The 18251-nt window shown below is 37.0% G+C and overlaps 1 protein-coding gene across 50 annotated transcripts in view; it reads right to left on the minus strand.

The window, feature by feature from the left end:
- The window catches only part of LOC106873546 (uncharacterized), a 174516-nt gene that overhangs the window by 84136 nt on the left and 72129 nt on the right, over window positions 1-18251 (minus strand). For all 50 annotated transcript variants that reach the window (XM_089353197.1, XM_089353186.1, XM_089353184.1 and 47 more), the window contains 2 exons: window positions 17463-17548; window positions 5638-5749 (listed from right to left, as the gene is read on the minus strand). In XM_089353197.1, coding sequence (XP_089209323.1) covers window positions 5638-5749; window positions 17463-17548 — 198 coding nt within the window. The remainder of the gene's footprint in view (window positions 1-5637; window positions 5750-17462; window positions 17549-18251) is intronic.

An 18251-nucleotide genomic window follows, 5' to 3' on the forward strand; every position in this document is an offset into this window, starting at 1 on the left:
TTTTTTTTTTAAAGAATTTGAAAGAAAGTTCTTTCTATGGTTAATCTTTTAATTAGAAAAAGTGTTATAGTAAAGCTTTTAAAACTATCGTTATCATATTTCAGTCAAGATCACGCTGCTTTTATTTTAATTAACTTTGAAGATAATGAAGGCGGTGAGCTGGCAGAAATGTTAGCACACCAGGCGAAATGCTTAGCGGTATTTCGTCTGTCTTTATGTTCTGAGTTCAAATTCCACCGAGGTCGACTTTGCCTTTCATCCTTTCAGGGTCGATAAATTAAGTACCAGTTGCATACTGGAGTTGATCTAATTAACTGCCCACCCCCTCCCCAAAAATTTCGAGCCTTGTGCCTAGAGTAGAAAAGAAAATTAACTTTGAAAATAATGAAGAATTTATCAAAATAACTTGATCCTTATTAAGCTGGTATTGAAAATATTAACATGAAATGTCATTGGAAAGTTTTTAATTTAGATTACTTTAAACCCTTAAGCACTTAAACTGACCATATTCAGCCCAAGTTTTCTACCAGTTTTACATTCAAAGTGGTCAGATCCAGCTTCTCACACCTATCCTACATCATCAAACTCTCTCAAAGTTACAAGATAATATAAGATTAAATTCAAAACAGTTTGAATAAATAAGCATTACATTTGACAGAATAATCCAAACGCTAAGGGGTAAAAATGATAAAGTTCCTTAGAACCAGTGGCTGCTTCAGGTGGGTTGCTACCAGACAGATTAAAAATGTTATCAGCTGAATAGAGCCATGTTGCATGTGATAAGAGGAGATTCAATAATCTCCTTAGATCTTTTTAAATTCTAATTCTCACATCTTTGCCATTTTCCAATATATTTCTTTCTTTGTAGTCAACATCATTGTCCATGAGTCAACAAAGCTCAATCTGCTAGAAATAGCAAGTAAACCTCCCTTAAATCAACACCTACAGCCATAAGTAAAGCAGGACACCTTTTAAAATATCTTTGATAATTACTGTTGAGAGAAAAATAAGGCTAGGAAATCATGGCTAAGGCAGTTTTGTTCCTAGATCAGCCTGCTTAGGACTGACCTAGGGTTAAATGACAACAACAAAAACATCACTTTCTATTGTTCCTCTTTCTTCTAACCAACACTCGACATCAGAAATTCTGGAAACCTGTGTTAGGTTTCTCTCTCACCCACACCTTTTCTACAACCCTCTGTCATGGGTCTGTAACAGAATGCAATAAACTGTTCCCTTGATGATCCATTTTGGTTAGGCACCAAAATGCACTTGGAATATCCAATGCTAAGTTCCAATTAACTACAATGGAGAAACATACGTAGGAACATCTGTACTGGTTTTAATCTTGATTTTTCTCCCCTTGTATATGCTCTGCGTATCATAACTAGCAACACTGCTAAGTAACTAGTAACAGTGCTAAGTAAAGTGACCAACTAACCACTCTACTGAAAGCCAAAAAGGGGAATAGTCTATGTGGACCTCAAACTCACACAGTTGTCTTGCTTGGTCTGTGAGAGTCAGGTGTTCTTTAACACTTGGCACCATGTAGAAAGTCTTCCCCAGACCTTATGCCATAAATCAAATGTTGTTGTTGTTGTTGTTGTTGTTGTTAGCAGTGAACATTATGTGTGTGTGTGAGCTATTTTGTGATGACAAACCATTCAGCTGACTTGAGGTATGATGTTCGGTTGAGGCCATTTCATTTCACCTCTGTGAAGAGAGCTTTCTTCAGCAACAAATTTAGAGTCAGAACAAGACACATTGCCCATGTACAACTGATAATGTTAATATATTCAGTGACAGCATTTCCATTTAGAGATGTGGCAAGTTATCTCACCTTTACAAACGATTGAAAAATATTCCCTAATAGGAAGGAGTTTGAAACTTCATATTTAGAGCGAAAGAGAGAGCAGGGATCTCATTACACACAGGTGAAATGAAATGGCCTCAACCGAACATCAAACCTCAAGTCAGCTGAGTGGTTTGTCATCACAGAATAACACACACACAGAATGCTCACTGCTAACAACAACAACAACATTTGATTTATGGCACAAGGTCGGAAATTCTGAGGGAAAGGGAAATCAATGTCATCACCTCCAATATTTGACTGGTACTTTTATTTTATGGACTCCCTAGAGGATGAAAGGTAAAGGTGACCTCAGTGAGATTTGAACTCAGAATGTAAAAGATCAGAACAAATACAGCAAAACAATTTTTATGAGGCCATAACAATTCTGCCAACCCACCACCCTCATTGCAATAACAACAACAATAATAATAATAATAATAATAATAATAATAATAATAATAATAAGCCAAATATAGTTGTTAGAGATCAACAAGAAAAAAATGCTTTCTAATTTATGTATCAATACCAGCAGATGACAACATTTCTCTAAAAGAAATGGAGAAACTTTCAAAATACAAGGACCTGGAAATAGAGGTAACTCAAATGTGGAGTCTAAAAAAAAGAAACAATTCCTATCAAAGTGGGTGCATTAGGTATGATTAAAAACTATTCAGACAAATACATAACAAAAACACCAGGACTAACAAATATATATAACATACAGAAAACAGCACTACTAGGCACCGCACACATCCTACGTAAAGAACTTTCAATACAGTAACCATATGAGCATCACAGCAAACCACAGCACATACCCAAGGCACACAGAGCTGCGCTCGGTAGTGAAGTGAAAGCACGTTATAAAAATAAGACTACTGAATAATAATAATGATAAGATAAAGACCCCCTACCATCATGAATGACCATGGGACTGCACCTAGAAAGTTACCCTCCCAGGCAGAAGTTGGGACAAGGTTGTTTATGGAAGACCAGCAATCGCCCATGCATACCAGCCTCCCTCTCCACACCAGTGATGTTATCCAAGGGAAAGGCAAAGGCCGATACATCTTGGCACCAGTGATGCCACATCTCATTTCTACAGCTGAGTGAACTGGAGCAACGTGAAATAAAGTGTCTTGCTCAAGAACACAACACACAGCCTGGTCCAGGATTCGAACTCACTGTCTCATGATTGTGAGTCTGACACTAACCACTGACTATAAGAACAAGGCCCAAAATTTTGGGGAAGGGGCCAAATTGATTACATCAACCTCAGTGTGCAACTGGTACTCATTTTATTGACCCCGAAAGGAAGAAAGGCAAAGTTGACCTCAGTGGAATTTGAACTCAGAATGTAAAGATGGACAAAATACCACTAAGCATTTTGCCTGGCATGCTAATGGTTCTGCTAGCTCAGAAGATGATGATGATGATGATGATGATGGATATTGTATATCATGGAAAAAACAGTGCAACATTTGTAATGGAAACAGTAAATAGTGTCAGTCAGTCAGTCATCATTTTCAGGAAGAGGAGGAGGAGGAAACATAATCAGCAGATTAGAGGGGAAATTTTAAGGTTCAGATGAATTAAACCACCACCACCACCACCACCACCACAACCCCACCTGGTAAAAATGGGAAAGGTCAAGAAGTGATTAACCATTTAGAGTCAAAAGACAAACAGAAGTCTGGAACAGGAAGTAGTTAATAGGCTTCAAAGGGATGCCACAACCAGTGGTGGTGGTGGGGGGGTTAGACAAACAGACAGACAAATGAGAGAGAGAAAGAGTTTATTTTTGCTGCATTCCAGTTCACAGAGTTTCTAGGTTATTCACAAATATTTCAAAAATGTTTCATTTATCAAGAAGATAGGACAAACTAAAAGCAAAGAAACAAGCTGACCTCTGCCTCGATGTAATACGAGGTTATTAAATATATATTATTTAACTTCAACTGTCAAAAATGGGGCTAAAGTAGATATATAAACTAATTTAATTACTACGAGGTCATGTAACACATGTAATATAGAGTGTTGGAAAGGCTGGGACTATCCATGCAATTAAGAGAGAAAAACTCCCTCAAGAAATGTTAAAAATTTAAAAACAATAAGCAAAGAACATAAAACTACAACAAAATCAGTTGATCAAAAGTTTCGGACAACAGAAACAATGGAGATTGGAGTGGTACCTATCTGGTGGCACTAGTCTGCTGAAAGCTCCGATATATTTACTTGTGCGCAGAAGGTGTTACTGTCTTTGAATGCAGGAGCTGGTGTCTCACCAGGCAGTGAAGATGCTCTGTAGGTGTTTTAGCTCCTTTCAGTTACAACACCAAAGCTACTCGGAGCCACCCACCAATATCCATACTGAAACTGAACACTCTGGACCAAATATTTCTATCATCCTCAATGCTCATTCTTACATTCTGCTCATTTATCCACTTTCTGAAACCAGACTTAATGACTGGCTTTTTCAGCAACTTCCTCTAATTTTCTGGCAGCATCTTTTCTCTCCTTCATAGCTCATCCAAGATGCCTAAACATCAACTGAAACAAATTCTTTAACACCTACCCCCACAGGATGACATATTGCCTCCCATTCATTGTTTTCACAGAGTTCAACCAACTCACCATAAAGACTTCTTCACTTGGTTGACAACAGTAAAAGGACAGGCATCCAACAACAGCAGAACATGTTTGTTGCTGTTTTTTAGGACGAAATCCATTCCACTTTCCATTGTTTATAACTTCAATCAACTGATCTTGTTGGAATTATTTCCCCTGTATGTCATTTTGAGATTTAAACACCTTCAGGGGGAGATTTTGTCTACAAATGCCTGGATTAATCTCAGCTGATGTATCTTTTCCACCTCGCTTCATCATAAATGTGGGACCCCAGTCTGCAGAAAGATCCCCTCAAGTAATGCCCTTCAGCCATATTGGCTGGTAAACAATCTCAGGTTTCAAATAAACAAACAACTGAAAGGGAGAAATGATGAAGCCTCTACAAGGTTAGACTGCTATGGGTTAGACTGGAGCTGATGCACTGGAGAGCTGCACCAGATTCCAGTCTGATTTGGTATGGTTTCTGCAGATGGATGCCCTTCCTAACACCAGCCACCACTCAGAGTGGACTGAATGTCTTTTATGTGGCACCAGCACCAGTGAGGTTATCAACTACCTTGCAAGATAAGATCCCCCAACTGAGATGGGAGTAGTATTGTGTTTGTAAAGTTCATAAGCTCACTAGATATGTAAGACAGACACATAAATGCATCACATTTATAGAATCTCAGAGTGGACACTAAAAGAGGGGCCAATAGGATAAAGCTATTTCAACTATTCTTATAGGTTCATCAGTAAATTGTTGCCTTACATTCTACTGCCATCACCAAACTAACTATTGGAATATTTTTCATAGAAAGTTTTATTACCTGAAATATTTAATTTCAAGAAGGATTTTGTATTTAATCACAATATCTCCAAGTTTTAAAGGAAAGAAAAAAAACAGGAAACTTCAAGTTTAAAATGCTGGCATAATTTTTTCCTTCTTATTCCCCACCTCACCAATTTTTCTTTTTTAGTAGCAACTCCAGAGTGGTTCCTGCTTATTTTCATGGAGGTATATTAAATTAAATAATCTTTGTAAAGCAGTTAACGTTCCTAAATAAAATGACAACATGGAAATTTTTTAAAAAACCAGCTTGCAAACAAAAGAATGATCAAACAGAATGTTTTGTTCTGCAAACAGCACAATATTATATAACGAAATTACAACGTACCTCTTGGAAAGTCTTCTGGTCTTATGAGTTCTTTAAAGAAGTCATATGCCCGTGTAACTTGGTCAAGATACTCAGTTCCATCAACATACCAAAATTTCAACTTCCGTGTTTCCTAAAAATAATTTGCCAAGAATAATTATCATTTGAAATATTAAAAACTCAATAAATAATAAATGTTCTTATTTATTGGAATGTCTTGAGGGAAGGTTATTTTGACTCAAGTTCAGAACTGAAAGTAAATGACTTCTCTTTCGTTTTTATTAAAATGTTACAGGTAAGAGAGGCTTCTGATATTTTTCAATCAATTTTATCCATGCTGAAGCACATGGGATGAAATAAATGATGATTAAGTAATTAAAATGTTTTATTGATATTCTTTCCCTTGTGGCTGATATCAATAATTTAACGTTACCCTTTGAATCAAATAAATACTTTTATATCCAATGTTTATAAGTGCTGTATATAATGTAATAGGAAATAATTTTACAAGTGCTGTACATAAGTACTGCCTCTCTGTCGGTTACAACGATGAGGGTTCCAGTTGATCCATTCAACAGAACAGTCTGTGCATGAAATTAACATGCAAGTGGCTGAATACTCCACAGACACGCTTACCCTTAACATAGTTCTCAAGGAGATTTGGTGCGATACAAACTGTGACAAGGCTGGCCCCTTTGAATTACAGGGATGGTTTTAACTGATATCCCTTCAAAAAAAAAAGTGTGTATCACTGAACTAGGGTCTGTCACAGGTGGATTGATACCAAAAGGGTTCGTTTCACTAATGTCCTTGAGAAAGACATGAATTTGTCTTTCCCAGTCATTCAGTTATTAAAAACAGATAGGTTTTACTGTAAAATAACAAGAAATTGCTCCAATGTAGACTTCTTTTTGAACTATGATGGCATTATAACTTTGTAAATGAGAAAGAAGATGTGAAAAAGGTTTGGAATATCCACTGAACCAGCAAAAGATTTATATTCAAGATATTGAAACACTACAAAGTAAATATCAGAAATATTGATAACACTTAACCCCCACCCAATAATATATTTAATAATACTTCACCCCCATCCAAGTGTCTGCTATGTTACTCTCTAATTAGAAATTATTGATTCCTTTTGATGAGGTGTACAAGGCCAATTTTTATAAACAAGATATAAGTGATCTACTCAGTAGATTATTTTACTTGGAATATTTTCAATGAGGTTCGAGGAGGGGGACAGGGGGAAGGGAATGTTGACTTGGGTGGAATTTAAAAGAATACTGACAGGAATAACTTAAGACTCTTAAACTGTCAAATTCATTCTTTAACATTTGTGCCAAATTGTTAACCTAATAAAAATAATTCATTGTTATCTTTGCCTTATCAAATATTAACAGTTAATAATGGTAATAATTCATTAATTATCATTATTATTATTTTATCATTATCATTATTTTATTAATGCCAATATATATCTAGAAAACAATTTGGTCTTATAAATTTTATAAATTTTATATAAAATATTCAATACAGACAAAAAAAGATGTAAAAGAATGATAATGAGAAGAAGGAAGACTCAAATGTGTCTGCCAAAATCCTTACAAATGGAGAGAGGGGAGGGGGAGTGTGGGGGGGGGGGGGTTCTCCTCCTAAACAGCTCAGAATCACAGCTTTTTCCGCCTCTTTGAAACATACTCGTCATCATTTAATGTCCGTCTTCCATGCTCTGTGCAGAGTTTGATGCATCCAACACAGTCCTTTGGTGCATCTGATATATTTCTGACATAGTTTTCACACCTGGATGCTCTTTCTAACTCTAACCATTTTACAAAGTGGACTGAGTACTTTTCTTGTGACACCAACATTAGTGAGGTCACAATATAATTTGCAAGACAAAATAGCCTCCTTCAGGGAAGAAGATGGCATTGTGTTATGTGTTAAGAAGTTAAAGCATCATAGAGGGATAAGAAATGGTTTTGCTACTATAGAAGAAATACATGGCTGCCCTACCTTATTTAAGGGTGGGTAGGAGTAATTGAGAGGGAGCTAGAACAAGGGATAAAAGTGGTGGAGAGGAAGTGTCAGAGCATATTTCAAGGTACAAAAATGGTGAATAGGAGAGAGAGAGAGAGAGAGAGAGAGAGAGAGAGAGAGAGAGAGAGAGAGAGAGAGGGGGAGGGAGGGAGAGAGAGAGAGAGAGAGAGAGAGAGAGGGAGAGAGAGAGAGAGAGAGTAGGGGCAGAAGATCAGGAAGTGTGGGTGGGTAAAGGTAGCAAAAGAATGAGAAGAACAAGAGGGGGGAGAGAGAGAGAGAGCTAAGATATGGCAGGAAAAGCAAAGGTAAGGAAACAATGCAAAATTAATCATTTTTTTTTTTACATGCTATATTATTAATTTAATCTCAATGAACAGAATTATTATCATTATTATTATGCAACTAGACCTTACAAACTAATGAATCTTTTCAAATAAGAAAAAAAAACTAGGTTAATTATCTCTCTATTCTTATTCACTTCATTAAGAATTCTCAGTATCATTAAAAATGCCTTACTTTATACAGCAATTATTAATAATTGCCCAGACATAATTAGGCTAACAATTCTCATAGAAAAAAGACATCTAAAATAGTTTTGCCATTCAACACTGTGAGGTAGAAGAGTATAAAACAATAAGACAGACAATAACATTGAGGTGGAGTAGGTTTCATATATCATGAAAGCCATTGCTCTTTCAATAATCTCAGCCATGTTTCAACTAATAATTTATGACAAAAGGCAGATAAAGACCAAACCTCTGCTATTTGGTACTCCATGGTCTGGCACATTTTGAATTTGTAGCCAGTGCTTTGTTGATCTGCCATCAAGGGAGCCCTTCTGTTGGTAATACTAAATTTAGTTGACAACAGTAAAATGTGGTGGTGCAATCCTGCCCATTTCTGATATTTAACCCTTCAAGATGTCATACAAGAGATTAAGATGGTACAAATAATGGTTCTAGTGCTAATAAGCATAAATCATTATCTATACTTGAAAATATGGAATTGTTGAAGGAATTAGAGAAAAATATTAGGTAAGTCTTTGTCTAAACTGTGGCACTGGATCATCAACTGTGACCAGCTTCAAGAAAGATTTTCAGATTTTCCTGAAAATGAAAATCAAAAAAGTTTGATAACTTGGAAAACATTGAAAGGTGCCAAGAGTACTGAATTAGACAAAACACTTGTAGGGTGGCTTAAGACATCAAAGGTTTGACCATTTCCAAGAGCAAGACAGAGTTCTCCATAGAGAACTAAACTTTAAAACAGTGTGACTAATAGCAAGGTTATTTGTACATAAGAAAACATGGTATTTTGGTAAATAATACATGGTAAATATCTTAGAGCAGACATTGAAACTGCAACAAAGTTTGTGGGAAAATTTGTATAATTTGTGACAATCTTAACTCCAGAACCAGGATAAAATAATAAGAAATCTGGCTTATTTTGGTGTTGTATGACAATTCGATCAAGAAGTAAAGATTCTAATAACAGTTAACAATTCTTGGCTATGACTCTTTAAAACAAACTGATGCCATCTGGTAAGAGTTTTAACTCAAGAGTTCTTGAATGGGTAAGAATTCTTCTGCCATTTACTGTGAAAATAAAAAAAAGATTGGATAACAACTAAACTTTTTCATCAATTCTTTGAAAATTCCTTCATGTGTGAAGCAAAAACACACCAGAACCAATGGCCTTCTTCCAAAGTGTAAAATGTTTTGAATATTCAATAATTGTTTGGCAGAACCTTTAATAAAAGAATGATTTTTGCTGTTAACTTCCTATTCAGTCCATCTCTTCAATGCAGCACTGTAACCAAGACATATTACATTCACAGATTGGAGTTGTAGGAGAGAGGAGAATGACTTTATGCCAGGTGCTGAGTGGCCAAAGTATAATAGAGGGACAAGCACATCATCATCATCATTTAATGCCTGTTGTCCAGGCTGGTAGGGGTTGAATGGTTTGATCAGGGCTGGCAAGCTGAGGGGCTGCACCAGGCTCCAGTCTAATTTGGCATGGTTTCGATGGCTGGATGCCCTTCCTAATGCCAATCGCTCCAAGAGCGAAATGGATGCTTTTACGTACCACTGGCCTGGGTGCCAGGTGCCTCCATAAGGTCCAACGCTTGAAAGGTGCTTTTTATGTGCCACTGGCACAGATGCCAGTTGTGTGACACCAGCATTGGCTCTGACTATGATTTCATTTGGGTTGATAGGTCATAGGAGATATATGGTTACTGCCCTTCTACATTATATAAGGGTGGACAGGAGTAGCTGGGGAAAAGGTGGTGGTGGTGACAAGGTGTCAAAGTGTACACTCAAGATACAAGGAAGACTGTAGAGAAAGGAATGTGAAGGGTGGATGGATAAGTTCATAAGGTTGCGAGAGGAGACTGAACAGTTGGAGCAGTGTGTGTGTGTGTGTGTGTGTGTGTGTGTGTGTGTGTGTGTGTGTGTGTGCGTGTGCGCGTGTGCATGTGCGTGTGTACCAAAAGCTCCAGCTGATATAGCAAGGCAGAAAGTAGTATGGTTTTACAATGTTTTTTTGTTTCTGAAATTTAACCCATTCATAAATAGTGTCCCCAAAGCAGCACAGTCATAACATTATACCATACAAAGTATTGATCTCAATTTTACAAACTGTTTACATATCAACGTTTTGTAATAAAATCTGAACAATTGCATAATCATCTTTTTAATCACTGGATTGGGAAACAGATTACTTAGACATCCTGGCAAGAGTAGCCGGTACTTTTTGGTTATCTCACCCCCCACCCCCATTAAAAAATTGCCATTAAGAAATTGCCATTAAAAAATTGGGTTATCTCCCCACTAGAAAATTGAGTTTAGTGGGGAGAAGAGATTGAATTAAAAGATCCTTTTGATTCAATATTTCAACACATTGTTGACATTTGACCTCCTCAATAGGCAGGATATGGTTTGTTATAAAAATATTATCAGATTCAATAAAATGCTTAAGTTTTACAGTTTTCATGTTTGCTAATTTTTTCAGTTTTGTATGATTTATTATAAAAATATCATTAAATTCAATACGAGGTTTCATCGTTTCACTTTTTTTTTTTGTTTCTTTTTTTTATAGAAGGTTAAACAACTGCTTTAGTTGAGGGAGGTAACCAAAAGTACTGATATTTCTCATAAAATGTGGGGAGATAACCCAATTTTTTAATGGAGGTGAGATAACCAAAAAGTACTGAGTAGCATAAGGTGACACTCTTATGCCTTTCTTGTTCGTTGTGTCCTTAGATTACTCAATACTCGTTATAACATCAGATGCAGAGGAAACAAGATTTCAAAATTGTTCCTCAAAAGAAAAAAGAAATAAAAGACAGACATCATTCTGCAACCATTATTATTAGTGCTATGGTTTATGCCAATCATAAAGGTCTGACTGTTAATACCATCAACGGAAGGGCTCTTCAGATTGTCTGGTGAAATTATACAGCGGGAGGAGGTCTTTAGATTCTTTAAGAAGCATTGCCTTTTTCAAATAATACTTGAAAAAGTAGCTGAACTGTGTCATCAAAGACTATTTGAAAGTTTACTACTACTACTACTACTACTACTACTACTACTACTACTACTGCTGCTGCTAATAAAAATAATAATAATAATAACCGTAGTTGATATTTCTATGGATACATTTTCTCATATTTTTACATGTAACACAAATATGTCTTTGTAAAGATTTCCATTGTTGAGAAGATAAAGGGCAGAGTAAGAAATAAATGAATTCTAACCTTTGAATGTCTATGTAAGATGAGTCACAGCAAGAGTATGTATTAAAATAAAAAGTTATGTTAACGTGTGAAGTTATGATGATAATAATAATGCGCAAGTGGGATTGACCAGATGAGATTTCTAGGCCTGGAAATTATTTTAGAAGGTCAGGGAGAACAAACTGAAAACAATTGTGGTGACCAATGTTTTTGTAGTTGTGCTGTTGTAACGTTCATATCCTGTCATGGACCAATGATGGAATTGTTGTATCTATAATTTACATAAACAATGATTTCTCAAAGTGAATTATTTGCGGATTAGGTACAAAAACATCAGTACAAGCTGGGCTGGGGTTAGAAACATTCTTTTAGGATAAGGCTATACCCCATGGGAGTATCTAGGACAATTTAGGGTCGAGGGAGGAGAATAGGGATGGGTTAGCAGGAAACTACAAAGAAATTATCAATGAATAAATAAGTCTTTGTTAATGACACCAGTAAATTACTAATTCTTCATTTACAGTTTACTCAACCTATATAAATGTGTGTGTGTGTGTATATATATATATATATATATATATATATATATATAACATGGGCTGTGACTGCTGAGGACATGTGTAAGCTCGCAAGGAATGAAGCCAGTATGCTCCGCTGGATGTGTAATGTAAATGTGCATACCCGTCAGAGTGTAAGTATCTTGAGAGAAAAGCTGAACATAAGAAGCATCAGTAGTGGTGTGCAAGAGAGACGATTGCGCTGGTATGGACATGTGGTGAGAATGAATGAGGATAGCTGCGTGAAAAAGTGCCACACCCTAACAGTTGAGGGAACCCGTGGAAGAGGTAGGCCCAGGAAGACCTGGGCTGAGGTGGTGAGGCAAGACCTTCGTACATTGGGCCTCACCGAGGCGATGACTACTGACCGAGACCTTTGGAAATGTGCTGTGCGTGAGAAGACCCGGCAAGCCAAGTGAGATCGTTGCCAGGGCCCCTGGACTGGCTCTTGTGCGGGTGGCACATAAGATGTACCATCCTTAGCGTGACCGTTGCCAGTACCACCTGACTGGCCTTGTAGGGTTTTCGAGCGAGATCGTTGCCAGTGCCCCCGGACTGGCTCTTGTGCGGGTGGCACATAAAAGACACCATTTCGAGCGTGGCTGTTTTCGTGTGGGTGACACGTAAAAGCACCCACTACACTCTGTGAGTGGTTGGCGTTAGGAAGGGCATCCAGCTGTAGAAACTCTGCCAAATTAGATTGGAGCCTGGTGTTGCCATCCGGTTTCACCACTCCTCAGTTAAATCGTCCAACCCATGCTGGCATGGAAAGCGGACGTTAAACGATGATGATGATGATGATGATGATGATATATATATATATATATATATATATATATATATAAAGAACAATTGTGGTTGACTGATTAAGAAATTTGCTTCCCGACCATATGGTTTCAGGTTCAGTCCCACTGTGTGGCACCTTGGACAAGTGTCTTCTATTACCCAGGACCACCAAAGCTTTGAGCAGATTTGGTAGGTGGAAACTGAAAGAAGCCTATTACATATGTATGTCTGGGTGTGCGCTTGTGTCTCCTTGTCTCGACATCATATGATGGTTGTAAACCAGCAGCAGACAAGTAGTGTCCTTTACTTCCAATCTTCCATGAAAACATGTCCTACCATGCAGGAATATTATACCTCACTCAGAAACAAATGAAGGTTAGAAACAGGAAAGGCATCCAACTGTAGAAAAGCTGCACAATGAATTCCACCTAAATCATGCAAGCACAGAGAAGTGAACTTCAAATGATGATGATATACTTCTTTTAAAATCAGTATTTTTTCAATAAAATACAAAACTGAAAATAAAAGGGTTTTTTTTTTTTTTTTTTTTTTCCTTTAATGGAAGACATGTGAAAAACTATGATTGCAGTTGTTTCAAAGATTGCTAAGAGTGAAAAAGTTAATCTATGACAAAGTCGATGGGTGCAGGAAAAACATCTTTTATTTTTTAGTTGTTTGTCACTAGACTGTGGCCATGCTGGGGCACTGCCTTGAAGAATTTTAGTCAAATGAACTGATCCCAGTACTTTTTTAAGCCTGGTACTTATTCTATCAGTCTCTTTTACCGAACCACTAGGTTACTGACAGGGCTGTGGCATCGAAACAAAAAACTTTGACTCCGACTGACCCCTGTACTATTGGCACCTCTGACTCCTCTATGTAATTAAGTGATTGTGGTCTACATATCTCATAAAGCATATGCATAAGTTTGTACTTTGAGTCAGCCTAGATGTTATAACTGGTTTATATTAAAGAATAAAGATATTGTGAGTCGGAGTCAGTATCATTTTACCGACTCCGACTCCAGCTACCCCTTAATTGTTTCCGACTCCAACTTGACTCCACAACTCCAACTCCGACTCTACAGCCCTGGTTATTGGGATATAAACACACCAACACCAGTTGTCAAGCAGTGGTGGAACATACACACACACAAGAGGCTTCTATCAGTTTCCATCTGCGAAATCTACTCACAAGGATTTGGTTGGCCCAAAACACTTGATGAATGTGCTATGCAGTGGGACTGAACCTGGAACCATGTGGTTGGGAAGTAATCTTCTTACCACACAGCCACACCTGCACCTATAGACAGGGAAATTCCAGAAAGCAGGAAGACTGGCAAGCCAGAAGTCTGCACCAGGCTCCAATCCGATCTGGCAAAGTTTCTACAGCTGGATGCCTTTCCTAACACCAACCACTCCAAGAGTGTAGTGACTGCTTTTTAAGTGCCACCGGCATGAGGGCCAGTCAGGCAGTTCTGGCATCGACCATGCTTGAATGGTGCTTTTTACAAGGTACAGGAAACTTATAATATATACACCATTCTGCTTAAATAATAGAACTTCAGATACAATTACCTTACGTATTTCACGTCTGTTTTCATTCCTCCACTTCACTCTATATTTCATATCTTCTCTATAATAACTATTACTTAAACATTTTCTCACACCGTCTCTGATGAAGGGAAATATAAAATATCCTGAAAACAGCTGTAAGACTTTCTCTTTATAAATATTCTGAAAACTATTTACAGACTTTTATCTCATTCTGTTAATTTATATATATATATATATATATATATATATATATATATATATATATACATACACACACGACAGTCTTCCTTCAGTTTCTGTCTACCAAATCCACTCACAAGGCTTTGGTTGGCCCAAGGCTATAGTAGAAGACAGTTGTCCAAGGTGTCATGCAGTGGGACTGAACCCAGAACCATGTGGTTGGGAAGCAAGCTTCTTACCACACAGCCATGCCTGCACCTGTTGGGAAGGAAACTTAACCTCACAACCATAAACAATATATTAAAAAAAAAAGTAACCTCATAAACACAATTTGTAGAAATAAGAGGAATTTAATGCTGTTATCTCCAAATTCTGAAGAGCAAGGGAAGCCTTGTTGTAAAATAAACCAAATGACAGCAACTTGTAAAAAGAGCAGCAGCAGCAGCAAGTTGTCAAAGCTGACAACAAAGACATGAATGGGACAGATTTTGCAACATTTTTAGGTCAAACTATAAAGTAGCAAAATATCTCTGAAATTATGTGTGAAACAAGAAGGGCACACTGTGTGTCCTATATGGACTGTGCCAAGGACAAAGACAGGATAGTCATAGCCGGAATGCTTCCGATCATGAATGCTAATTGACAGCTTAAAAATTGATTATTTCGAACCAAATTACACTTCCTTCATATATTAGTTCAAATTTACTGAAAACAAAAGACGAAGACAGGTGTGGGAACAACAAGCAGGTGTATTAGTTTGACACTCGGGAAGAATGTTGTTTGTATTTGTAATTGTGTACCATTTCTCTGTTTTTTCTTTTTCTTCCTTGTTTTCATATACATTCAAGGAGGGAAAAAGAAAAAGGAGAAAAAAGGGTAAGGCAAAGAGTGAGAGAGAAAGAGGGAGAGAGAAAAAGTGGGAAGGAGAAGCATCCATGACATGAGGTAGGGGGAACGTAGTATTTATTACATGGTTAAAAAAAGTTAGTTAAAGGTAGTGATATAGAGGAGAATTAGAAATGTGATTTTAGCAGAGGGGTGGTGTTCTGATGGCAAGGTTAAAGAAATGCACAGAGAGAGACTAGGGGAGAGGGGAAGAGAGAAGGGAGAGAGAAAGAGAGAGAGAGGATGATGGTGGTGGTGGTGGTGATGAGTGAATAGTGAAAAGCGTAATTTATTTTTTTTAATTGAACTAAGTTGTTTTGTATCACCTATCGCTTATCGCATGCACATTAGTGCAATTATTGATTGTCTGCTTGCTTGAAAATTGATATTTGTTTATAAAATATGGACGACAGACAATGTAAGCTAACAACAGAAACAATGAAATCCAAAGAGGCAAGGACACTAAGATAAACCAGGGGACCTCATCTCAAATTTAAGTTTTGATCTGGTTTCAGTGGCTGGATGCCCTCCCTGACATTAGTCAGTTTACAGATAACTGGACTGGTTGCTTCTTTCTTCAGGACACCAGTAATCGCATTGAGGACATGGCTAAAAGGACCTCATAACCCAACAACTCTGATGGCTGACCAACTTTATTACAGAATGAGAAGCAGCAGTAATAATGGCATGGGTGATTGTAATAGAAAGACAACAATTATAAACTCTTGCCATGACAGTCTGAACAATTTACAACATTTCATAAAAATTATTTTCTAAGTGAAGTATATTTGCCACTTAAATGTGGCTGAGCCCTAGGGGTGGATGTTACTGTTGCTTTTAGCCCCAGGAGGACATCTCCTCCAGCTGGCTTATCGACACACTTCTGTGTCCTGTCTATTTTTGCCAAGGGAAGTTATCCCTCTCATCGTGGCAAAAATAGACAGGACACAGAAGTGTGTCGATAAGCCAGCTGGAGGAGATGTCCTCCTGGGGCTAAAAGCAACAGTAACATCCACCCCTAGGGGTCAGCCACATTTAAGTGGCAAATATACTTCACTTTATCGTGCAGTTACTGTTAATACCTCGTTTAGAGATTTAACATTGCTTATTTTCTAAGTCTTTTCTCCCTAGATTTCTAATCAATCACACACTGTCCAAATTTCAATTTGCTTCAAACAGGAATCAATATTTACAGAAATAACCAAATTTCATTATTAATCAGGTGTTTGGAGCATAAAGTTATGATGATGGACTTTTTATTTGAAAATGAACGCTTTATCACTTTTGTTATGATATTTGCTTTGGTTTCAATTGTGAAATATTGAATTTATTAAAATATATCCATTGTCATTTAGCTGGTGTTTAGAATATAAATTAACATGGAATTTATATGGAAGGATTTTAATTTAGATCTCTTTAAAGCAAAGAATTTGTAACATAGAAGCTGGGGTGGTTTCAGGCGAACTGGTATCAAAAGGGTTAAAACAGGAAGCTTTTGCATGATAGAAGCCGAGGTAGATTTAGGCAGGTTGATATCAAAAGCACTGAAGAGAACAGAGAGATAAAAAAGATATTTGATACAACAAAAATTAATGCTGCAAATTAAATATAAACATCTGAGATATTTTCACATAAATTACATATTGACAGGACACAGAATTAAAACACATTAACCTATATCCAGCCATTATATATTTAAACTGATCAATTTCAGTCTGTCATACCTACCCCCTATATCATCCTGGTGACTCCATGGGTGCTGGTGCCACATTAAAAGCAGCCAGTACACTCTGTAAATTAGTTGGTATTAAGGAGGACGTCCAGCCATAGAAACCTTGCCAGAACAGACAACTGGAGCCTGGTGCAACTCTCTGGTTTGCCAGCCCCTCCAACCCATGCCAGCATGGAAATCAGACGTGAAATGATGATAATGATGACATCATTGAGATCATGAAGCTTTAAAATAATGCATGCTTAATAAGAAACAAAAATGTGAATATATAAACTTAACATTTGACAGAGTGGTCAGAAATGCTAAAGAACTAAACTAGATTTTTAAGAATGGCTTCATAAAAAAACTTTTAAAATTTTTTAAAAACTCACCACAAGGTGATCTCCAGTCTTCTGATCCACCAAAAAGCAAGCGAATCCAAGTTGCAATTGAGGCTTTCCCAGGTTGTCATCATCATCTGAGAAAAAAAAACAAAAATTATATTCTTGGGTTTTTTGTTTGTTTTTTAATAGAAAATAACCGATCATTTGTAAGGAAAACGTTTGACTGAATAAAAGAGCAATAATGGTAAAATAAATTTACCATTTTGGGATTCCATGAAATTAATTTTCAAAATAGAAGAATTTTAGTGTAAGAGTTAGATATTTTTCTTTATATTTTATTTTATTTTATTTTTTATTTGTTTCAGTTATTTGACTGTGGCCATACTGGAGCACCGCCTTTAGTTGAGCAAATCGACCCCAGGACTTATTCTTTGTAAGCCTAGTACTTATTCTATCGGTCTCTTTTGCAGAACTGCTAAGTAACGCGGGCGTAAACACACCAGCATTGGTTGTCAAGCAATGTTGGGGGGACAAACAAAGACACACAAACATATATATATATATATATATATATATATATATATATACACATACATACATACATACATACACACACAGCGAGCTTCTTTCAGTTTCCGTCTACCAAATCCACTCATAAGACTTTGGTCGGCCTGAGGCTATAGTAGAAGACACTTGCCCAAAGTGCCACACAGTGAGACTGAACCTGGAACCATGTGGTTGGTAAGCAAGCTATTTACCACACAGCCACTCCTGCACCTATATATATATATATATATATATATATCATTGCCAGCAAATGCCAACAACTTCAAGTTC

This window comes from Octopus bimaculoides, chromosome 6, assembly GCF_046866305.1.
Source record: "Octopus bimaculoides isolate indiv1 chromosome 6, ASM4686630v1, whole genome shotgun sequence".
Taxonomy (NCBI): Eukaryota; Metazoa; Mollusca; class Cephalopoda; order Octopoda; family Octopodidae; genus Octopus; species Octopus bimaculoides.